Raw genomic sequence first — 20,383 nt, forward strand, 5'->3', positions numbered from 1 at the left:
AAATCCCTGCAAAATAAATCTTGGGCATTTGTTGGTGATTCAATTCTCCGCAATCAGATCGAGTCATTGCTGTGCCTTCTTTCTCAGGTGCATCTTATGCATTTTGTTAAACAAATTGATTTTTATAGTATTTGCTGAAAATATAATTTTAGAAAAAATATTTCATACGCCCCATCTCTTCACATATCTATCGCATGCAGCAGCCATTAATCTCATTAAATAGGTTTTCCAAGTCACCAAAATAGTTTACTTCTGTATAGAATTTGGAAGCTAAAAAATGGTCGGCTTTGCTTGTTAAAGAGCATGAAAAATTAAATTTAGTTTCATAACTCGAACAGCAACTCATCAATTTCTTTTTCTTTTCTTTTTAAGTATACACTCATAGTTTTCCTATAAAATACCTGTGAATGACGAGCCAATGCATCCTGGTCCTCAGGTGGAAGAAGGTGAGGAGATCTACCATGATGAAACATTTCAATCCAAGACATGGTACTTCTCGTCCCACAACTTCACCCTTGCATTGATCTGGGCTCCTTATCTGATCAAAGCTGAGATGAAAAATTCAGGCCACTCAAATGATGGTATCCAGCTTCATCTCGATGCCCTCGACGACGCATGGACAAGCCAATATAGTAAGCATGACTACGTACTCATTTCTGGTGGACAATGGTTCCTCAAAACAACTATTTTCTGGAGAATGGCTCATCATTGGCTGCCACAACTGCCAAGAGAATAACATAAAGAACTTGGAACGGACTACTCTTATCAGAAAGCCCTTGAACTGGTTTTCGGCTTCATCACCACATCCCATCACAAGCCGCTCGTTGTCTTGAGGACTTGGACGCCGGACCACTTCGAGTATGGGGAGTGGTACAATGGAGGGGTCTGCAACAGGACAGAACCTTACAAAGAAGGTGAGTTCGGTGGTGATCCGATCGACCAAGTGATGCGAGGCCTGGAAATAGAGGAGTTCGAGAAGGCGGTGGCGGATGGATCGGAGCATGGGACTCGCCTGAAGCTCCTCGACACCTACCATCTTTCGCTGCTGAGGCCTGATGGACATCCAGGACCTTACAGGAAGCTCCACCCTGATATCAGCAAGAGACCCCAGAATGACTGCCTTCATTGGTGCTTGCCTGGACCAGCAGACACCTGGAACGATTTACTAATGGAGATTGTGGTTAACGAGGGAGACCAGAGGTATTCGTTCTCTCAGTATATATACGAGCATAAGGAATAAGCCGACAAGTCACCGGATCGGAGGACAGAGTTTGTGATCTTGTTTTACACATATTAATCTTTTGCGTCTCGTTTATCAGAACCAGTTCTGTCGATTCTATGCGGTCATGTTTTATTATATTGATAAGCTTGTGATGTTATATTTTTATCTTTTGGATCTGTTCTGTTCGTTTTATGGAGTACTTGGAGCGCATTGATTGTTAGATCTTGGAGTGTGGATCGCATTTATTACAGAATTTATTTTTGCTGTCTGACATGGAGTGATGGATTGTGTCATGAGGACCATGTATTTACTCCGACTAGTTTGAAATTATTGTGTGTCACGCTCCAAATATGCACTTGTAGTTCCATGTAATCTAGTATCAGGAGTCCCTTTTCAAAAAGTATATGCTTCCGATTTCTCAATAAAAAAATGGTGCAGTTAGCTTAATGCATAATTTGCTCTGTGATTTCTGACAATCAATCCGATACCAACTTAATTCACAAGTGTCGCCTGATCCACCTCGCATTTTAAAAAACCAAATTCATGCTACCTCCCCCTCATGACACTAAAAATCTTTTTTTTTTAAGAAGCATTATTTAAGAAGCATTTGATTTGTAATCGAAATTAAAATAGAAATGAAAATGAGAATGATTTGGAATCGGAATCGAAATGGTCAAATTCTTCGAAGTATTTGATTCGTGATCGAAATCGAAATCGAAATCAGAATCGAAATGAAAAATTGAATCCATAGAGGAAATTAGAGATTGAATTCTATATACATTGACCCATTTTCATTCCACCTTGAAATCGGAATAGAACTCCTTCCAACCAAATGGTTGGAATGGGAGTCACCCATTCCGATTCCGATTCCAGACTCCCATTTTCTCCAACCAAACACTCCCTTAATATAATCAACAGAATCAGTATGATCAGGCTAACACAATGTTCTGACTCGCCCATCAACAAGAGACATGTTCTTGGCCAGATTACTGAAACTTTTTATCTGTAGATTACAAATTAGTAATTCACCAAAGAGTGCTCGTCAAAAAAGAAATAAAAAAAAAGGCTATCTCGACACCCAAAACATCTAATCCAAGTTCCTTCATTTAAAGCATTGGAGAATAACTTGCCATCGGTTTGCAAACAAAGATACGTGCTCTTTAGGGTTCTCAATGTTAATTGTTTCATTTCAATACTGTTGGAGCTTTTGCTTTGTGTTCCATAGAGAGAATCCTTATCATCAAAATCTTGAAAGAAATCTTGCACATTTCTTAAAAACAAGGACCTATAATATCAACAAACCAAGCAATGAAATATTCTTCTGTCGGAACACTGCTTTTCTCGGATTTTTGTTAAAGAGAAAGATAGGTACAACAAAATATGCTTAACATTCTGCACATCACTAGAAACATTCCATTCAAGACTCAAATGAGCAACTATAAGCTTTCAGTTTCAGTTTGGAGAACTTCAACAAAGGCTGCAAAAAACAATAGTTAATTTGGAATGCCTTCCCCATAATTTTTTTTAAAGAAACAGCAATAGATTCATTCCAATTATAAAGGGGGAAAAAGCAGAGGAAGTGCAAGACAGGGAGAAAGTTAAAAACCAGAGTGTTGGGGGATACCCACCGACCGACCGACTAACGGCCCGACCGACTGACTATCGGCCCGACCGACTCCGACGGACGACTCCGACTAGCCGACAGACCGACCGATCGTCGGTCGGGGCGACCGACTGACGGATGCCATCACCGGCCAATTATCGGCTCACGACCGACTGAGGATACGTCGGGCGCACCTTTGTCCGACCGACTGAACCCGGAGGTCCGATGGCCGACTCACGAAAGGCTCGCCGACCAATGGAGGGGCCCGACGCCACTCAGCTGGCTACCGACTTTGGGTCGGTCGGCTCCTCCAACCGCCGTACAGCCGCCAGACCTTGTTAGCTCTGACACGGACATGCGGCACGGCTACCTAGGGGCATTGTCCCGCCGAGGGCATTGTCAACCCTGGTGATTTGACAGCCGCACGGCGACGTGACATTTTCACGGCGACTCTGACAGTCCACAGTGAGTTGACAGTTCCTCACTTGTCCGCGCCATTAATGACGGCGCCATACCGTGCTCCACTATATAAACCGGGGAAGGCAACAGTGCAAGGGATCGATCCGCTCCGTCTCTCCCGAAAACCACAGGCTCGCTCCTCTCTCTCTCTCTCTCTCTCAGAGCTCTCTGTCTACATTTTACTGTTGCCCAGTCACCTCTCTGACTTGATCATCGGAGGGTCCCCGCCGGAGCCGCCTCCGGTCAGTGCGGACTTCGTTTTGCAGGTGCACGCTCCCCGGCGATCGGACGACGAGGCGATTGGCCGCAACAGATTGGCGCGCCAGGTAGGGGACAGCATGACAAAGACAAGAGCTCAACGATCGAGGATCACTGGGTCGGCGAGGCGCTCTTCCCGTCGGGAAGAGGCCTCCCCGCCCCATCGGCGGCGGAGCCTAGCTCTCCGCGCCCTGCAGTGACCACGGAGGCCCAGATTGCGGCTATCGTATGGCAGATGACCGTACTGACCGACGCAGTCAAAAGCCTCCAGCAGCAACCGGCGGCCCGACCTATGCCTTCCAGGAGCAGCCGCCGACGACCGCGCCGATCCCTGTCGCCTCCGTGCGAGCGCCCCCGACAGCGCTCCCACGGAGAAGAGGAGAGACGACCATGGCGCGACGACCGACGGTCCCAGCGGCCCTCCCCTTCCCCGTTGGAACGGGCGAGGAAGGAAAAGCGGCCGCGCACACCGTCGGCCTCCCTCTCAGAATCTTTCGGAGACTCCACTCCTGGGGTCTCCCAGCATCGACGAGCGGACGACTACGAGCGACGGTTCGAGAAAATCGACCGCCGACTCGCCCAGTTGCAGATGGACGGCCAGAAGTCTTCGAACGATGTCGACTTTCAGACCGCCCAACCTCTCTCCCGACTGGTCCTCGACGAGCCGATTCCCAGTCGGTTCAAAATGCCGCATGTGGAGCCATACGACAGCTCCACCGACCCAGTCGACCACCTCGAGAGCTATAAAGCTCTCATGACGATCCATGGGGCAACCGACGCTCTTTTTTGCATTGGCTTCCCCGCCACACTCCGCAAGGCTGCCAGGGCTTGGTACTCCGGTCTCCGATCGGGTAGTATCCATTCCTTCGGGCAGCTCGAGCACTCGTTCGTGGCCCATTTCAGCACCAGCCGAAAGCCGCCGCGAACGTCGGACAGTCTTTTCTCCCTCAAGTAGGGGGAAAACGAGACGCTCCGACACTTCGTGGCGCGATTCAACGCGGCCACGCTCGAGGTCCGGGACCTCAACGAGGACATGGCTGTCTCAGCCATGAAGCGGGGCCTGAGGGCATCCCGATTCACCTATTCTCTGGACAAGACCCTCCCCGAACTTATGCTGAGCTACTGGAGCGCGCATACAAGTATATGCGCGCGGACGAAGGAGCGTCCGACCGACGCTTGGCCGAGCCCAGAGGCCCGAAAGAGAAGCGGAGGAAAGGTCGGGAGCCCGCCGAACCCAGTAGGCCCCCGACCGATAGTCGGGTCTCGTCACCCCGACGGATCTAAAAATCGCCCCGGCAACAGACTCCGAGGCCGGTGCGCCCCAGGTATGACTCCTACACTCCTCTCTCCGCTCCCCGTGCGCAGATCCTGATGGAGATCGAGGGAGAGGAATACCTGCGACGGCCTCCGCCTCTGAAGGCAAAAGGCCTCGACCGACGGAAGTACTGCCGGTTCCATCGAAGCCACGGCCACGACACCGAGCGGTGCATCCAGTTGAAGGATGAGATTGAAGCTCTCATCCGCCGGGGGTACCTCGGCAAATTCTGGAAGGGTCCGCCGACCCAACCAGTTGCCGATCGACGCCCCCAGCCGACTGAAGAGGCGGCGACCAACCAGCCGACGGTCGGAGTCATCAACATGATCTCCAAGCGGCTGGGCCCGGGGACGTCTGCAGGGGGGAGCCGACGAAAAGGCCACGCCCGGGCGACGTAATCACCTTTACGGAAGACGACGTTCGGGGCATCCAAACTCCCCACGACGATGCTGTTGTTGTGTCGGCGACAATAGCGAATTATGATGTAAAATGAATTTTTGTTGATAATGGAAGTTCGACAAATATTTTATTTTACTCGACCTTCTCCCGAATGCGACTGTCAACTAACCGACTCAAGAGGGTCTCCATGCCCTTGATCGGCTTTGCCGGAGACGCCGTCACGACAGAAGGAGAAATCACCCTGCCCGTGACGGTCGGCACCGAACCACGGCAAAGCACGGTCTCCCTCACTTTCGCGGTCGTCCAAGTTCCTTCGGTTTACAACGCCATACTTGGACGACCCAGATTGAACGCCCTCAAGGCGATCATCTCGACGTACCATCTCCTTGTTCGATTTTCGACCAAAAACGGAATCGGGAAGATGCGCGGAGATCAACAGCTCGCCCGACGATGCTTCCAAATCTCCGCTCAAAGCGACGAATCGAGGGGTTCTCTGACAATCGACAAGCTGGACCAACAGGAGGAGGAAGAACGAGGTTCGCCGGTCGAGCAGCTCGAGGCGATCCCGATAGGAGAAAATCCCGACAGGAAAGTTTGGGTCGGGTCTCAATTGCCCGACGCCGAACGACGCCGACTGACGGAGCTGCTGTCGGCCAATGCCGACATATTTGCTTGGTCGGCAGCAGATATGTCGGGCATCCCTCCAGAAACAATAACTCACCGACTCAACATCGACCCGACGATGAAGTCGGTGAGGCAGAAGAAAAGGTCCTTCGCCCCAGAGAGGCAGAGGGCCATCGACGAAGAAGTGGACAAGCTACTCGAAGCAGGCTTCATCCGAGAGTCCACGTATCCCGATTGGCTCGCCAATGTTGTCATGGTCGAAAAAGCCAACGGGAAGTGGAGGATCTGCATCGACTACACCGATCTAAACCGAGCCTGCCCAAAAGATAGCTTCCCACTTCCGAAGATCGACCAGCTGGTGGATGCGACGTCCGGATTTCGACTGCTCAGCTTCATGGACGCCTTCGTCGGGTACAACCAGATCTGGATGGCGCCTGAAGACGAGGAGCACACTGCCTTCGTGACCCCGAAGGGCCTCTACTGCTACAGGGTGATGCCCTTCGGATTGAAGAACGCCGGCGCCACCTACCAGCGACTCGTCAATAAGGTCTTCAAAGATCAGATCGGGCGTAACATGGAGGTGTACGTGGACGACATGCTGGTGAAGAGCACGCAGATCCCGGACCATGTTCAGGATCTCGAGGAGACCTTTCGCACCCTTCGACGACACTGAATGAAGCTCAACCCGACCAAATGTGCTTTCGGGGTGACCTCAGGGAAGTTCCTCGGATTCCTCGTTTCACAGAGAGGGATCGAGGCCAACCCTGAGAAAATAAAGGCGATCCTCGGCATGCGCCATCCGAACACCAAGAAGGAGGTCCAACAGCTGAACGAAAAAATCGTCGCTCTTAGCTGATTCATTTCCCGATCAGCTGAAAGGTGCCTCCCGTTCTTCAAGACTTTGCGCCAGGCAAACGGTTTCTCTTGGTCGGATGAGTGCGAACAGGCCTTCGAAGACCTGAAAAAGTACTTGGCATCCCCGCCGCTGCTCGTAAAGCCGCAGGTCGGGGAGACCTTGTATCTCTACTTGGCCACATCCTCCGAGGCGATCAGTTCGGTGCTCGTTCGGAAAAACGAGTGCCGAACTCATCAGCCCATCTATTACACCAGCAAAGTGCTCCACGACGCCGAAGCAAGGTATTCGGAGACGGAAAAGATGATTTTCGCCCTGACCGTCTCCGCGCAACGGCTCCGACCATACTTCCAGGCCCATGCCATAGTGGTACTCACCAACCAGCCCCTGAGGGCGATACTGCGCCGACCCGACACATCTGGACGACTCGCAAAGTGGACGATGAAGCTTAGCGAGTTCGACATCCAGTACCGACCAAGGCCTGCCCTGAAGGCCCAGGTCTTGGCCGACTTCATCGTCGGATGCCCGATGACCGACCAAGGGTCGGGAGCTGAAGACCCGGGACGAGATGCGGTCTCTGAGCCAGACCCGATCTCCACCTGGGTACTCCACATCGACGGAGCCTCGAACGCTCAGGGAAGCGGGGCCGGGCTCCTGCTTACGAATTCGGATGGGGTGGTCACCGAATACGCCCTCCGGTTCGACTTCAAGGCCTCCAACAATCAAGCCGAATACGAGGCACTCCTCGCTGGCTTGAGGATGGCGAAGGAACTGGGCGTCGGCAGCCTCCGGGCCTTCTCCGACTCTCAGCTGATCATGGGGCAGGTCAAGGGCGAATTCGAGGTGCGAGATCCGACCATGATCAAGTACCTTCAGAAAGTGAAGGACCTCGTAGCGCGCCTCGAGTATTTCAAAATTTTCCACATCCCTAGGTCGGAGAACGCCCGTGCCGACGCACTCTCCAGATTGGCAACGTCGGCCTACGACTCTTTGGGTCGGACGTTCGTGGAGAACCTCCAGCGGCCGAGCATCGATCGGGTCGAAGAAGTACAGCAGCTAACGTCCGAACCAAGTTGGATGGACCCGATCGTCCGGTACCTGACCGACGAGATCAGTCCTGAAGATCCCACGGAGGCCAAGCGACTCCGATGGTCGGTCTCGCAATATGTCGTCATGGACGGCCGACTCTACAAAAGGTCGTTCTCCCTTCCCCTGCTCAGGTGTTTGGGGCCGACCGACGCCGACTATGCTCTCTGAGAGGTTCACGAAGGAATTTGCGGGAACCACTTGGGGGGCAAGTCCCTGGCCTTCAAGGTCCTGCGACAAAGCTACTACTGGCCCACCATGAAGAAGGATGCGGCCGAGTTGGTTCGGAGGTGCGAGCCGTGTCAAAAGTACGCGAACATCCAACACCAACCGACCAGCCAAATCGCTCCTATTGTCGCTCCGTGGCCCTTCGCCTAGTGGGGAGTCGACATTCTCGGCCCTTTCCCGCCAGCGTCGGATCAGAGAAAGTTTATCGTTGTCGCCATCGACTACTTCACGAAGTGGATCGAGGCCGAGCCCTTGGCGCAGATCATCGAGCGGAAGATGGAGGACTTTATCCAAAAATTCATCATCTTCAGGTTCGGATTGCCGCACACCATCATCACCGACAACGGACGGCAATTCGACAACCAAGACTTCAGAGACTTCTGCGCCAGGTTCCACATCAGGCACCGACTGACTTCGGTCGGGCACCCTCAGTCCAACGGCGACGTCGAGGTGACCAACCGAACCTTGCTCCACGGACTCAAGACCCGACTAAACGAAGCCAAAGGTCTCTGGGTCGATGAGCTGGGCTCCGTTCTGTGGCCTTACCGAACGACCCCCGGCGTCCCGATCGGAGAGTCGCCGTTCAGCTTGGCCTACGGGACAGAGGCTATGATCCCGCTCGAGATTGGCCTGCCATCTTCAAGGGTCGAGCGGTACCAAGAGCCGGATAACTCCGAGGGTCGGAGGGCCGACCTGGACCTCCTCCCCGAGCTACGAGACGAGGCTCAAATCCGAATGGCTTCATACCGACAGAGGGTCGCCCGGTACTACAACGCCAAGGTCAGACCAAAGCTCTTCAGGCCTGGTGACTTGGTCCTGAGGAAGGCGAAGGTCTCGAAGCCCTTGGATCAGGGGAAGCTGGCTCTCAATTGGGAAGGACCCTACAAGGTTGTAGACACCTACGGGCCGAGAGCCTATCGGCTGGAGACCCTTGAGGGGAAGCCCATTCCCCGGACTTGGAACGCCGACAACCTGAAGCTGTATTGCCAGTGAATTTTGTAATTCAGTAGTCGGAATACAAATTCAGTTTAAAATCTCGGAGTCTTAGCTCTTCGACTAATGATCGGCGCTCAGCCCCAACGTATTGACGTGGACCTAGCATCCACCTAAAACCGACGACCTCATCATCGGTAACGTATCGGACTCTTACGAGGACCGACGCATCTACAATAACGGGAGTCGACACTCCTTCGACTTTCGACGACACATCGGACCCTCACCAGGACCGATGCATCTACAATAACGGGAGTCGACACTCCTTCGACTTTCGACGACACATCGGACCCTCACCAGGACCGATGCATCTACAATGACGGGAGTCAACACTCCTTCGACAGTCGACGAGACATCAGACCCTTACCAGGACCGATGCATCTACAATGACGGGAGCTGGCGCTCCTTCTACGATCGAACTTTCGGGCCAGACCATCGGCTAACATGCTGATCGGGCCCCGACCAAAGAGAGGCTAAAAGCCCACGCGACTGTCGTTGCGACTTCCGACCAGGCTACGGCCGGTCGAGGGATATTCGGCTTACCACCGTCTATCGCACGACGCGACCTTAGTCGCATCCACGACTTGCCGACCGACCTACGGCCGGCTGGACGATATTCGGCTTGCCACCGTATGTCGAAAGATAAAGAGCGAATACCCGACGCAAGAGCATGGGGATCCGACTTGCTATCGTTCCCCCGACACTGCGCCGGACGACATTCGACCGAACGCGTCTATGGAAGCCCGACTACCGAACCTTTACATGGTTCGGTCGACTCCCGACTCAACAAGACGCGCCCGACTAATGAGCTCGACCACAAGAAGCCGACCCAAAGTCGGGACGCACTCTACTTTCGGGGCTGCGCAAGTTGTTGAAGTCCTACCGACTTACGTGAGTTAGCGACTTACTTAAGTTAGCGACTCACGTTCGACATCGCAGAAATGTTCGGCATTACAAACAAAGGCAGAAAGGAAGAAGTTTCATTCATTACTGAGAGGAAATTACAAAGTCGGGTCGAAGCCCGATTACATATATTTTTTCAGAAAGCAAAAAAAAGTAAAGGTAGTCGGCAGGGCCCGATCATCCGTCCTAGTCGATTTCCTCGACCGACGGAGGATCGGGGATGACCGACGTGTCGGCCATAAGTGGTGCTGGATCGGTGGCTGAAGGAGGGGCTTCGGTCGGCGAGGGGATATCGATCGGCGCCTGCTCCGGGACGGCTTCCTCCGCCACGACGATGCCTCCCGACGGCTGGTCGGCCATCTCCTCGATTCCTTCCCCTTCGGCTCCTTCCTCCTCGGCTAACGGCGGGACGACGCGGCTGACGTCCAGCTCCAGGTACAAGGCATGGACGGCATCCCGACCGTCCTCGAACCCGACCCGGTATGAGGCGAAGCCTGACTCGAGCATCTCCTCCCGGTATTGGTCGGAAGCTCGGAAGTCTTCCACCGCCCGATCGGCCGACTCTTTCGCCGACCTTGCCTCGTCCTCCGCACGGGCGAGCGACTCCCTCGCCGACTCCGCCTCAACCTTCGTCATTTCGGCGTCGACCTGGGTGATGGATAGCTCCTCTTCGGCTTCGGCGAGCTTCTCCAGGCTGACCCGAAGTTGCTCGCGTTCCCCTTGGAGTTCGGCGGTGGCACCGTCTCGTTCGCGCCGAAGACGACGCACGGCCCGACCCTTATGTCTGACCTCCTTCTTGGCCGACCGAAGTTCGGACCCAAGCCGGGAGACCTCGTCAACTAACTTGGCCTCCCGGTCGGTCGATTGCTGAAGTTGGTCGGCCAACATCGCCCTCTCCGCTTCGGCCGCCGCCGACCTCTCCTTGTAAGCTGCCCGAACGTTGCCGAACCTTCGGTATCCGGTCTCCAGTTCGGACATCGTGAAGATCAGCTGCCGATGGAAAAAGCTTCGTCAGGATCACATAGCAAGGAAAATTTTCTAAGGGAAAGAGAAGATGATGCGAAGCTTACCTCCACCATGGTCGGGTAAAACCGCGACAGCATCTCGGTCACCTGCCGAGACCTCAGCGACTCTACGTCGGCTGGGAGGAGGATCCCCTGGCACAACCTCCTCGCAAGGTTGTGGTCGGCCAACACCGACGCACCCTCGGGGTAATGTGCGCTGGGAGGCACTGAGCGGCTCCCCGATCTATCCTCCTCCACGGGCTCCATCGGGGCTTTCCCCCGATCGGCTGCTCCGATCGACGGGACCGGCAGCGAGGGGACGCTTGAGTTCGACCCAGCGCCCCCCGTTGCGCCAACGGACGCCGCCGGACGATGTTCGATTTTTCGAACGTCATTCGGCTCCACCCGCACCGGCGAAGCCGCCGATGTTCCCTCGGCCGCCTCCTCAGCCGGTCTCTCCTCCGCGTGAACCATCGGAGCCACGAGGGCTATTACGGGCTCCGACCGGTCCATCGCCGATGCCTCGACGATCGGCGCCGCTGGAGCAGGTTTCTTCGGGGGCGCGAAGGGCCGGCCCCCGATGCTGGCCTCTTCCTTGTGGCGAACCGCCGAATCTCGGCATCTGTCGGCCGCATCCTTGGAGGTGTCCCTGCAATACCGACAAAAATGTTAAAGACCGGACCAAGAATCGAACAAAAAGAAAGACCGGAGGATCGGGCGATACCTATTCGGGGGACCAGACTCAAGCCAGCATCATAGAGAGCTTGTTCGGTAACAAGCTCCCTCTGCTTCGGGACCGACATGTCTTTCAGTCGGTGGAAGTCCTCCCGGTCGTCCGCCTCCACCCGGCTGTTGTCGTTGGCCTCGGTTCGGGGCACACCCCAGCGGGAAGGAAAGCCCCAAGGAGATGAGGAGGAAACAAAAAAGAATTGGTTCTTCCACCCATGAATGGATGATGGAAGACCGGTGATGAAAGGAAGACCCTTCCAGGGGTTGAAGAGCCACCACCCTCGGGCTTTAGGGTGGGGTCGGAGCACAAAGAATGCCCGAAAGAGTGAAACGCGAGGGTTGGTCGGCAAGAGCTGACACAACAACGCGAAGAAGATGATTAAACGGACAGAGTTCGGCGCCAGTTGCGCCGGACAGAGTCCGTAATAATCTAATAAATTTCGGACAAACTCCGGAATTGGAAGCCGAAGACCCGCGCGAAGGTCTTCAACATATAGCGCCAGATCGCCGGGCGGAGGGCTGTTAACCCGACCGCCGGCCCCTGGAGCGGAGAGCCGAAACTGCTCCGGGATGCGATATTGCTCCCGAAGCCGATCGAGATTCGGCCCCGAAAGCGAGGAGGCCTCATCTTCCGGAGCCAATCGGGAGTCGTCGGTCGGGTTCCCCGACCGAGCTCCCTGAGTCGGATTCCTGGTCATTGCACCGGAACCGAAGGAAGAAGAAGAAGAAAGAGAAGAAGACGGGACCACGAACCAGATGAATCCCTCTGGAAGCAAGAGAGCTCTGCCCGCGACGACTGAGAAATCGCCCGGACAGAGTTTCCCCAGCGAAATGGCAAGTGTGGGTCATGGGTCCGGGAGGTCCTATATATATAGGGCCGACCGACGGCCGAGATGCTTCTGCGCCGACCGAAGACCCGCAGATGCACGACGCGTGGCGCCCGTCGGTTGGCGAAAGATTCGACGCGCCCCGTCCCGGGACGGCCGCACCACCCATATTAAATGCGGGGGGCGCCGGCCAACTACCCTCGACACGCGGCACGCGGGGCACGGCTTCGCATTTATGCGCCCGCGCCGATTCGCGTTCCCGATGGGACGCCTGACAGCGGCCCACTCTCCCGCGATCGGCGTCGAATATCCGATCGTCTGACGCCGTATCGTCCGGCGCCCGATCTTCTGACACCGACGTAACGTCTGACGATGACAAGACGTGTGATCTGACACCTGGCGCCGACATGACTTCTGACGCCGACTAGACGTCCGGGTCGCTTGGCATTTATGAGGCGTCTGGCATCGGATCAGCCGGCGGTACGATCGGATCTACGCATGCGACAAATCCACTCCCAGTCGTCCGGGATTGCTGTCCGAATGAAGGCATCGGCCAGCTCGCCACCCGACTTGGGAGTGGAGGGGGGCAACTGTTGGGGGATACCCACCGACCGACCGACCGACTGGCAGCCCGACCGACTAACGGCCTGACCGACCGACTAACGGCCCGATCGACCGACTGTCGGCCCGACCGACTCCGACGGACGACTCCGACTAGCCGACAGACCGACCGATCGTCGGTCGGGGCGACCGACTGACGGATGCCATCACCGGCCAATTATCGGCTCACGTCCGACTGAGGATACATCGGGCGCACCTTTCCCCGACCGACTGAACCCGGAGGTCCGATGGCCGGCTCACGGAAGGCTCGCCGACCAATGGAGGGGCCCGACGCCACTCAGCTGGCTACCGACTTTGGGTCGGTCGGCTCCTCCAACCGCCGTACAGCCGTCAGACCTTGTCAGCTCTGATACGGACATGCGGCACGGCTACCTAGGGGCATTGTCCCGTCGAGGGCATTGTCAACCCTGGTGATTTGACAGCCGCACGGCGACGTGACATTTTCACGGCGACTCTGACAGTCCACAGTGAGTTGACAGTTCCTCACTTGTCCGCGCCATTAATGACGGCGCCATACCGTGCTCCACTATATAAACCGGGGAAGGCAACAGTGCAAGGGATCGATCCGCTCCGTCTCTCCCGAAAACCACAGGCTAGCTCCTCTCTCTCTCTCTCTCTCAGAGCTCTCTGTCTACATTTCACTGTTGTCCAGTCACCTCTCTGACTTGATCGTCGGAGGGTCTCCACCGGAGCCACCTCCGGTCAGTGCGGACTTCGTTTTGCAGATGCACGCTCCCCGACGATTGGACGACGAGGCGATTGGCCGCAACACAGAGCACTTGATAAAGCCACACAAAGTTCAACAAAACATTGTAAGTGAATGATACCACATGCATTTTTCCACTTACAGACATATCTTAAACTCAAATCCAAGAATTCTTCAAAGATTTGACAGTTGCTCAATTGGTAATGTCAAAAGTACATGACACATCTTTTAGGGGACTCACACTTGACACAGGAAAAAAATCAAATATTTCAACATCATCTTCTTGTTTTTCCATCACCACTCTCCCCTTCCATTATTACATGACAACCCTTTATGATGCAAATTATCTGCCAGAACGACAACTCAAATTACAAGGAATTCAGTCCAAGAATCCATGACATGAATTATGTTAAGCAGACACAAAATCTGGAGCCAACCATCACAAAATTTAATCTTTCCTCGCAAAAGCTAGCATTAAAACTCGGCAGACTCCATTAACTTAGGGGGCAGCAGGAAGTTTTTTATGTCTCGCTGAACCTAATTTCTTGGACTAGAGTTTCATCAAGATCCCCAATTAAATCTATAGCTTTTGTCGATTTCTTTTTTCTTTATATCAATGGCTGATTTAGCAGTAAAATAACACAAAAGAGGAAATTCTGCCATCGTAAATAGACTAGAAGATTCCCTTTTATTTTTTTTTTTGGAAGGCATAAAAGTTGTCAATAGAACATATTTCACATCTGCCAACAAATAAACCCTAACCCTCAATTATTCCAACAACAGTGCAGTTTGAGGGGCTCACTGGATCACCGGCCGGAGACGGCGGCGCGGATGGCGACGAGATCTGGTGGCGGCGATCCTAGGTTTCGAGGTCGGAGGTGCTAGGTAATGGGAGGAGGTTGGAGCCGTAGATAAGCCATCCAAGGACCAAGAAGGAGGTGAACGGCCGCCGGCGGACCGCAGGGTCTGGAGAGTGCGAACGGGGCCCCCCTTCTTCGTCGCCGCCTCCCCGACGGAGGGTGCATCGGTCGGCGGATTCCGGGCGGTGGCAGAGAGGATTTCCTCAATAAAATATGGTTTGTGAAAATTTTATCAAGAAACCCCTGGTAGAATATTGAATTATGTAGACATTTAAGATACAAGTGTTATGAGGATACCCAGAAAAATTATTTAGAAGGCCCTCGTTTAGTCTACGTTTGTTTACGAGTTTCTGAGACCCCAGCGTCGCGTAAATGCTGTAGATCTTGCCGACTACTTTATTTTCATCGGATAACCACCCACAAATGATCACTACGCGGATTGGGCATGGAGTGTTCATTAAATGATTCAAATCATTAAATTGATCAAATTATTTTTATCAATATAATTTGATTTAAAAATTAAAATAATCTAATTTAATTTATAATTTTATATAAAATGATTTAACGATGTGATTTGATTTTATAAAAATATTACATCAGATCAAACCATAAACTGTAATATGTATGTGTATGTATACACACTAACACGAATCCTGGAATAGAGCATAGTTTTTGAAGGATTAAAAAATTGATCAAACTTTTAGTCTTTTGATGTCAAAAATATTAATACTTTTTTCTAATAATAGTAAATTTATTCTTCACTTTAGAACATTGCATAATCTCAATACTCTGGAATTTATGAAAACTTTTGTTTGGTTGTGTATTTACAGATTTCAAATAATACTACATAATTGATGAATATACTTATATAACACCAATGAGATTTTAAGGCATAATCTTCATTTTAATAATTCCAGAAATGGGATAATTTTAGTTTTTATTTGGCTAGAATATTTTTCTTTCTCAAAATTTTTCATCTTTCATATTACAATTTGTCAAACCATTAATCAAATCAGACCAAATCGTAATTCATCAGTCTGATCTGATTTAAGTGGCAAAATGATCTGATTTGATTTATAAAATTAGTAAACCATAATTTATTGATTTGATTTAAAAATATCTCCAAATCAGATCAAATCAGATCATGTACACCCCTAATTTATCCCAGATATAGTGGGGTCGTTTGTCTCTACCAGGGCTTGCCTCCACGCTACCAAGCACCAACTGCCACATCCCCCCGATGGACTGAGCTGTGATCAATGATGAGTGGCCACAGCTTTACTCATATCAAGTATATTTGGCCCCTTAATTAAATCTGCACAGTGTTTGACTGTAGACCTAGGGTGCTTCGGCTTTCCACCTCCCGAGGTAAATTATCAAATTTGTTGAAGTTTTTTCTGATGAATTTCCTTTTACCGTGTGAAGGGATGATTAATCTTCTTTTGTGCGATCAATCATTAGGTCATATTTTGCACAATATCAAAGCTTTTCAATCCTTTTTTTTTTAATTTCCAATCCATCTACATAGATCATGAGATAGATGGTATGTTTTGAAAATTGTGCAAAATATAATTCCAATGATCATGTCACAAAAGAATGAAAAAGGAGATCAAATATTTTTTACATGAAAGATAAAATCGGCATCCATTTGATAATATAAAGTTTTGAAAAGTGCAGACAACAAGCAGACAGCATAAGACAGATTTAACGTACATTGGATTTTGAGATATTTCGAATTTTCTCATAAAAATAAAATTATTTTTATATATATTTATAGAATGACAAGGTTGAAATGGTCATAGGAGCGAATATGGCCATGGTAGAAACCTATTCCATTAAAACAGTGGAATAGATCTTTATTTTCCTCCACTTACAATCTACTTTTCCACACTGTTTCATCTTCTTTCCTCGAAAGCTATGGACTGTCATCGAGTTGCAGGCTTGCTTATTATTGCTGTTATCTATTGCTCCTATTTTTGGTTCAAGATTTTTGGAGCCATCTCATTACACACTTAGGTTCTGTCCAGATGGTTTCATTGGTACAGCCAGACATTGCTTTACAGGCTCTTCTTATTTGCATTTCCTAGTAAAAGTTGGTTGCTCTAGATTATTGCATAAAGCTGCTATTATTTTCACTCTCATATGCTAGACATTTACTTGGGATTTCTCTTAGCAAGCTATTCATTATTCTTGTGACTGTTTCATTGCTCACATGGCTGCTCTGTTTTGTTAATGGCACCACTCTAGAGGTCTACTTCTTTGAGGATTTCAACAGACTGCCATTTTCCTTATCCTCTGTTCTTATGTTGCAAACTGATAACTATGAAGGACTCTATCACACGTTCTATATTTTTTATTCTCTCAAGATAGCTATCATGCTGGGTTATGCTGAAGATTTTCTATGCTTTATTGGGGATTTCATTGCCTTCACAGTTTTATATCATTTGCTTGATGCAGTACATTTGTTAGTATCATCTTCTATACCATGCACCTGTTATACAAGAATGCTGCTCATTATGTGCATATTCAACTACTACAGTGGCTGTTCATGGTCTCACACAGCTAAGTACAAACATCACATCTGCTGCTACTCTTTCTCAGGAACATTACTACTCCAACTGCTACTCTTGCTGCCTTCTTGCACAGGTCATAAATCATTGTGATGCATTATGCCATATACTGTTACTGCTAATATGTTATCAGCTGTTCTGCTTAAAAATACTCTTACTGTTTGGGGTTGAAAAGAGCAACCATTCTCTTATTTACTATTCATTTCACTGCTCCTTGTTTCTTGGTCAAATGCTACAGTTTGGTTTGTCTTCCATGAAATGGACTTCTGCAATAATTGCTTCATTTTGTGTTCAGCAATACCACACTGCCAATATTACTTACAAGTAAACTGCTGCAATGTTGTTCCATATAATATACTGTTCATCAGTCCCTTTATCCATTGTTCGTGTTTAGACCTTTTGGACATCTGCCTGCGGTTAACAATTTTGGATCTTCAAGCAAGTAGTTTTCTCCCTGTACAAATCAACACGTTATCTTCTTCAACTTTTAGGTTTCCATTTCATGTATTATTTTGGGTTACCTTTGTTTTTGGTTGGGCCAAAGTGGTGTATGTGGTCCATTTTTTTGGGTTGTAAACTTTATATACTCCTCAGTCTTCTTATTAATATATTTTGATTTATCAAAATAAAAAACAGTGGAATAGAACAGTATCTGTCCAAAACACCTAGGCGGATTAGGAGTAATCAATATGAATTATTTAATCGGTGCCTTCTTCTCCCAAAATGATGGAGATTCTATTAGGAGCTACGCGCACAATAAACACTCATACAAGAAATCAAACAAAGGGCCGACTATGAAAGAAATTATGGTCGGGCCGTTATCATTTGCTATGTGCATATATTGGGACATTCATCGAAAAAGAGATAATTATGTGATATTTATCTAAATTATTCAAATATCCTAAGAATTTATCTATTTCTTTTTCTTAGTACGTATGAGCAGTCATTCATCTTTTAATAGACGTTTTCGAAGCATGTCCGACTATAATTCCTTCTATAATCGGTCGTATTATAGAAGTTTTATCTCAAACAAAATATTTTCTCAAGTCTCAGCAAATGGATCGCATATGCGGAGAAGCATTTTAAAGGTAGGCATACTTTTCAATTCAAGTGTAGAATTCAAGCTTGGAGATGGTAGGTATATATCGTTTTGGCATAATAAACGGATAAGTAAAGAACCTCTTAAATATCTGTTACCAAGCTTCTTTGTGCAAACCGAAGAACTTCAACATCTCGGCGGCAAAGTTCATGAACAATATAAATTTTAAAAGCTCATTCTGTGACCCTCCGAAATTCTCAGCAGAAATCGAAGATCAGCACCTTCTCGCACTCCTTGAGTCGGTTACCATCATAAATAGACTAGGTAGTAGGCACGGTGACAACAAGAAAGAATTTTCAGTCAAAAATAGTTATGCCTTCTTCAGCAAGTGGAATAATAGTCCCACATTTTGCAAAATACAACTAGAAGTTACCCCATCAAAGTTTTTTCTTTTTTTTTTTTTTTTGATACAAACAGATACTCACACTACTCTAGTGTGCAAGGCTGCGGACAAATCTGACCCTATTGCCGAATCCAATCTTCGATATGTATAGCACCATAAGATGCAATCCAATCTGCGATACTATTTGCCTTCTGGAAAAGGTGCCGAATAGATACCATAGTGAAATCATGAAGCCAACAAAGGTCTTCAAGTGGTTGGCTTACAACAACAAAGTACGGACAACAAAAAATCTGATTAAAAAAAAAAGGTTTCCTAACTCCACCATTTTGTAGGTTATGTGGAAGTGAGGATGAACTAATAATCCATCTCTTTCTTAATTGCATATGAATACTCTCAGATCATCTGGTGGAATATTGTTGGTATTTTGGAGGGAATTGAGAATACAAAATTTTCTTCAACTAATTCCAACTAAACTCCAAAGCCTCTAGTTGTTTAGTCCCACATTGGAAAGAGAAAAAGTTGAGAAAAGATTTATATTGAAGACCCTTCTCTTAGGCCTTGTGAACTTTTGGGATGAATATCACACGCACCTGCATCTGCAGTGGGTGTGGCCTATATTTTTTCTTTTTAAGAATTATTATCTTTTTTTCTTATTTAACTTTGGGATAAATACGATTAATGTTGCTAATCATTAATCATCCAATTTATATATTTTTTATGTTGGTTTTTGCCTGTTGCCTACTTATTACGTACTTAATATTTTTTTAATATTAAATTAGTCTAAACGGCTAGTTCTTGGGTCTATAAATTGGATCCTTTGTTAGAACTTAAAGTAAACAAGAAAAAGCTCTCTCCTCTTCTATTCTAATCCCTCTTCTCTTCTCCTCTAAATATTCTTCTTCCAATCATCTTCCAAGTTTTTTTAATCTATTTCTTTGATCCTTATCTGCTGGATTGAAACTCTGTTATTCTCTCCATAGTCATATCCATAGGAGAGGTCACCGATTGTATCTTGGGGTAGAGTTCTCGAGTCTAATCCCACATAAAGATCAAAAGTCATCTTAAGACAGTGCACTGCATGCCTCTGATTTGTTAGTTTTTATATTAATTTAATATTAATTTTATGATAATATTTGATTGTTATTCAATTAGATTGCGATCAACTCTCATGAGAAATAAATTATATTGTGTTTTCCTAACAAACATCACTCAAAAGCTATCCTCATATCCTACCCCAAGCTCAATCCAAGATCTATATATGTAACAATGTAAATATAAAAAATGTAAACATAAACACTATGTACATATTAGGTAGTTCATTATAAATAAACGATGGAGACACCTATATAATGATGTTATTAATAGAATTCTTTATTTTGGGTAATAAGCAGAACTTTTATTTAATTTGGTATTTTAACTAAAATAGAATAATATAATATTATTAATAAGAAAGATTATTAGCTTATTAAATTGTTCTAAATAAAGATTTCATTAGTACTACTAATTGATACAGAAATTAATGATATTATCAATAATCACATTTTATAAACATATAATTAAACAAAAAATCATTAGTATGACTAAATTATACAAAAGTTAATGATATTACAATAACTATATTTGCTTAATATATGTTGATGTTAATGAAAAATATTTTTGCCCTACAAATGTCCTCCATAAG

General features: G+C 48.5%; 1 protein-coding gene and 1 long non-coding RNA gene across 3 annotated transcripts; one reads left to right on the forward strand and one right to left on the reverse strand.

The window, feature by feature from the left end:
- Positions 1 to 1,442, forward strand: LOC140855384 (protein trichome birefringence-like 26; the record flags this gene model as incomplete). Its single annotated transcript, XM_073251273.1, is given in 4 exon segments — positions 1 to 87; positions 437 to 702; positions 704 to 735; positions 738 to 1,442. Coding segments are annotated over 4 exon segments (888 nt in total), but the record flags the coding sequence as incomplete, so codon positions are not given.
- Positions 1,443 to 2,510: 1,068 nt separating this feature from the next.
- Positions 2,511 to 15,105, reverse strand: LOC105039524 (uncharacterized). 2 transcript variants are annotated; one of them, XR_830926.4, is made up of 2 exons: positions 14,633 to 15,105; positions 2,511 to 2,699 (listed from the first exon to the last, which is right to left on the reverse strand). It is a non-coding gene; the product is annotated as an uncharacterized lncRNA (long non-coding RNA). The 2 variants fall into 2 exon arrangements; XR_012139258.1 differs by lacking the exon at positions 2,511 to 2,699 and adding an exon at positions 13,904 to 14,177.
- Between the last annotated feature and the right edge of the window lie 5,278 nt (positions 15,106 to 20,383).

This window comes from Elaeis guineensis, chromosome 2, assembly GCF_000442705.2.
Source record: "Elaeis guineensis isolate ETL-2024a chromosome 2, EG11, whole genome shotgun sequence".
Classification (NCBI taxonomy): domain Eukaryota; kingdom Viridiplantae; phylum Streptophyta; class Magnoliopsida; order Arecales; family Arecaceae; genus Elaeis; species Elaeis guineensis.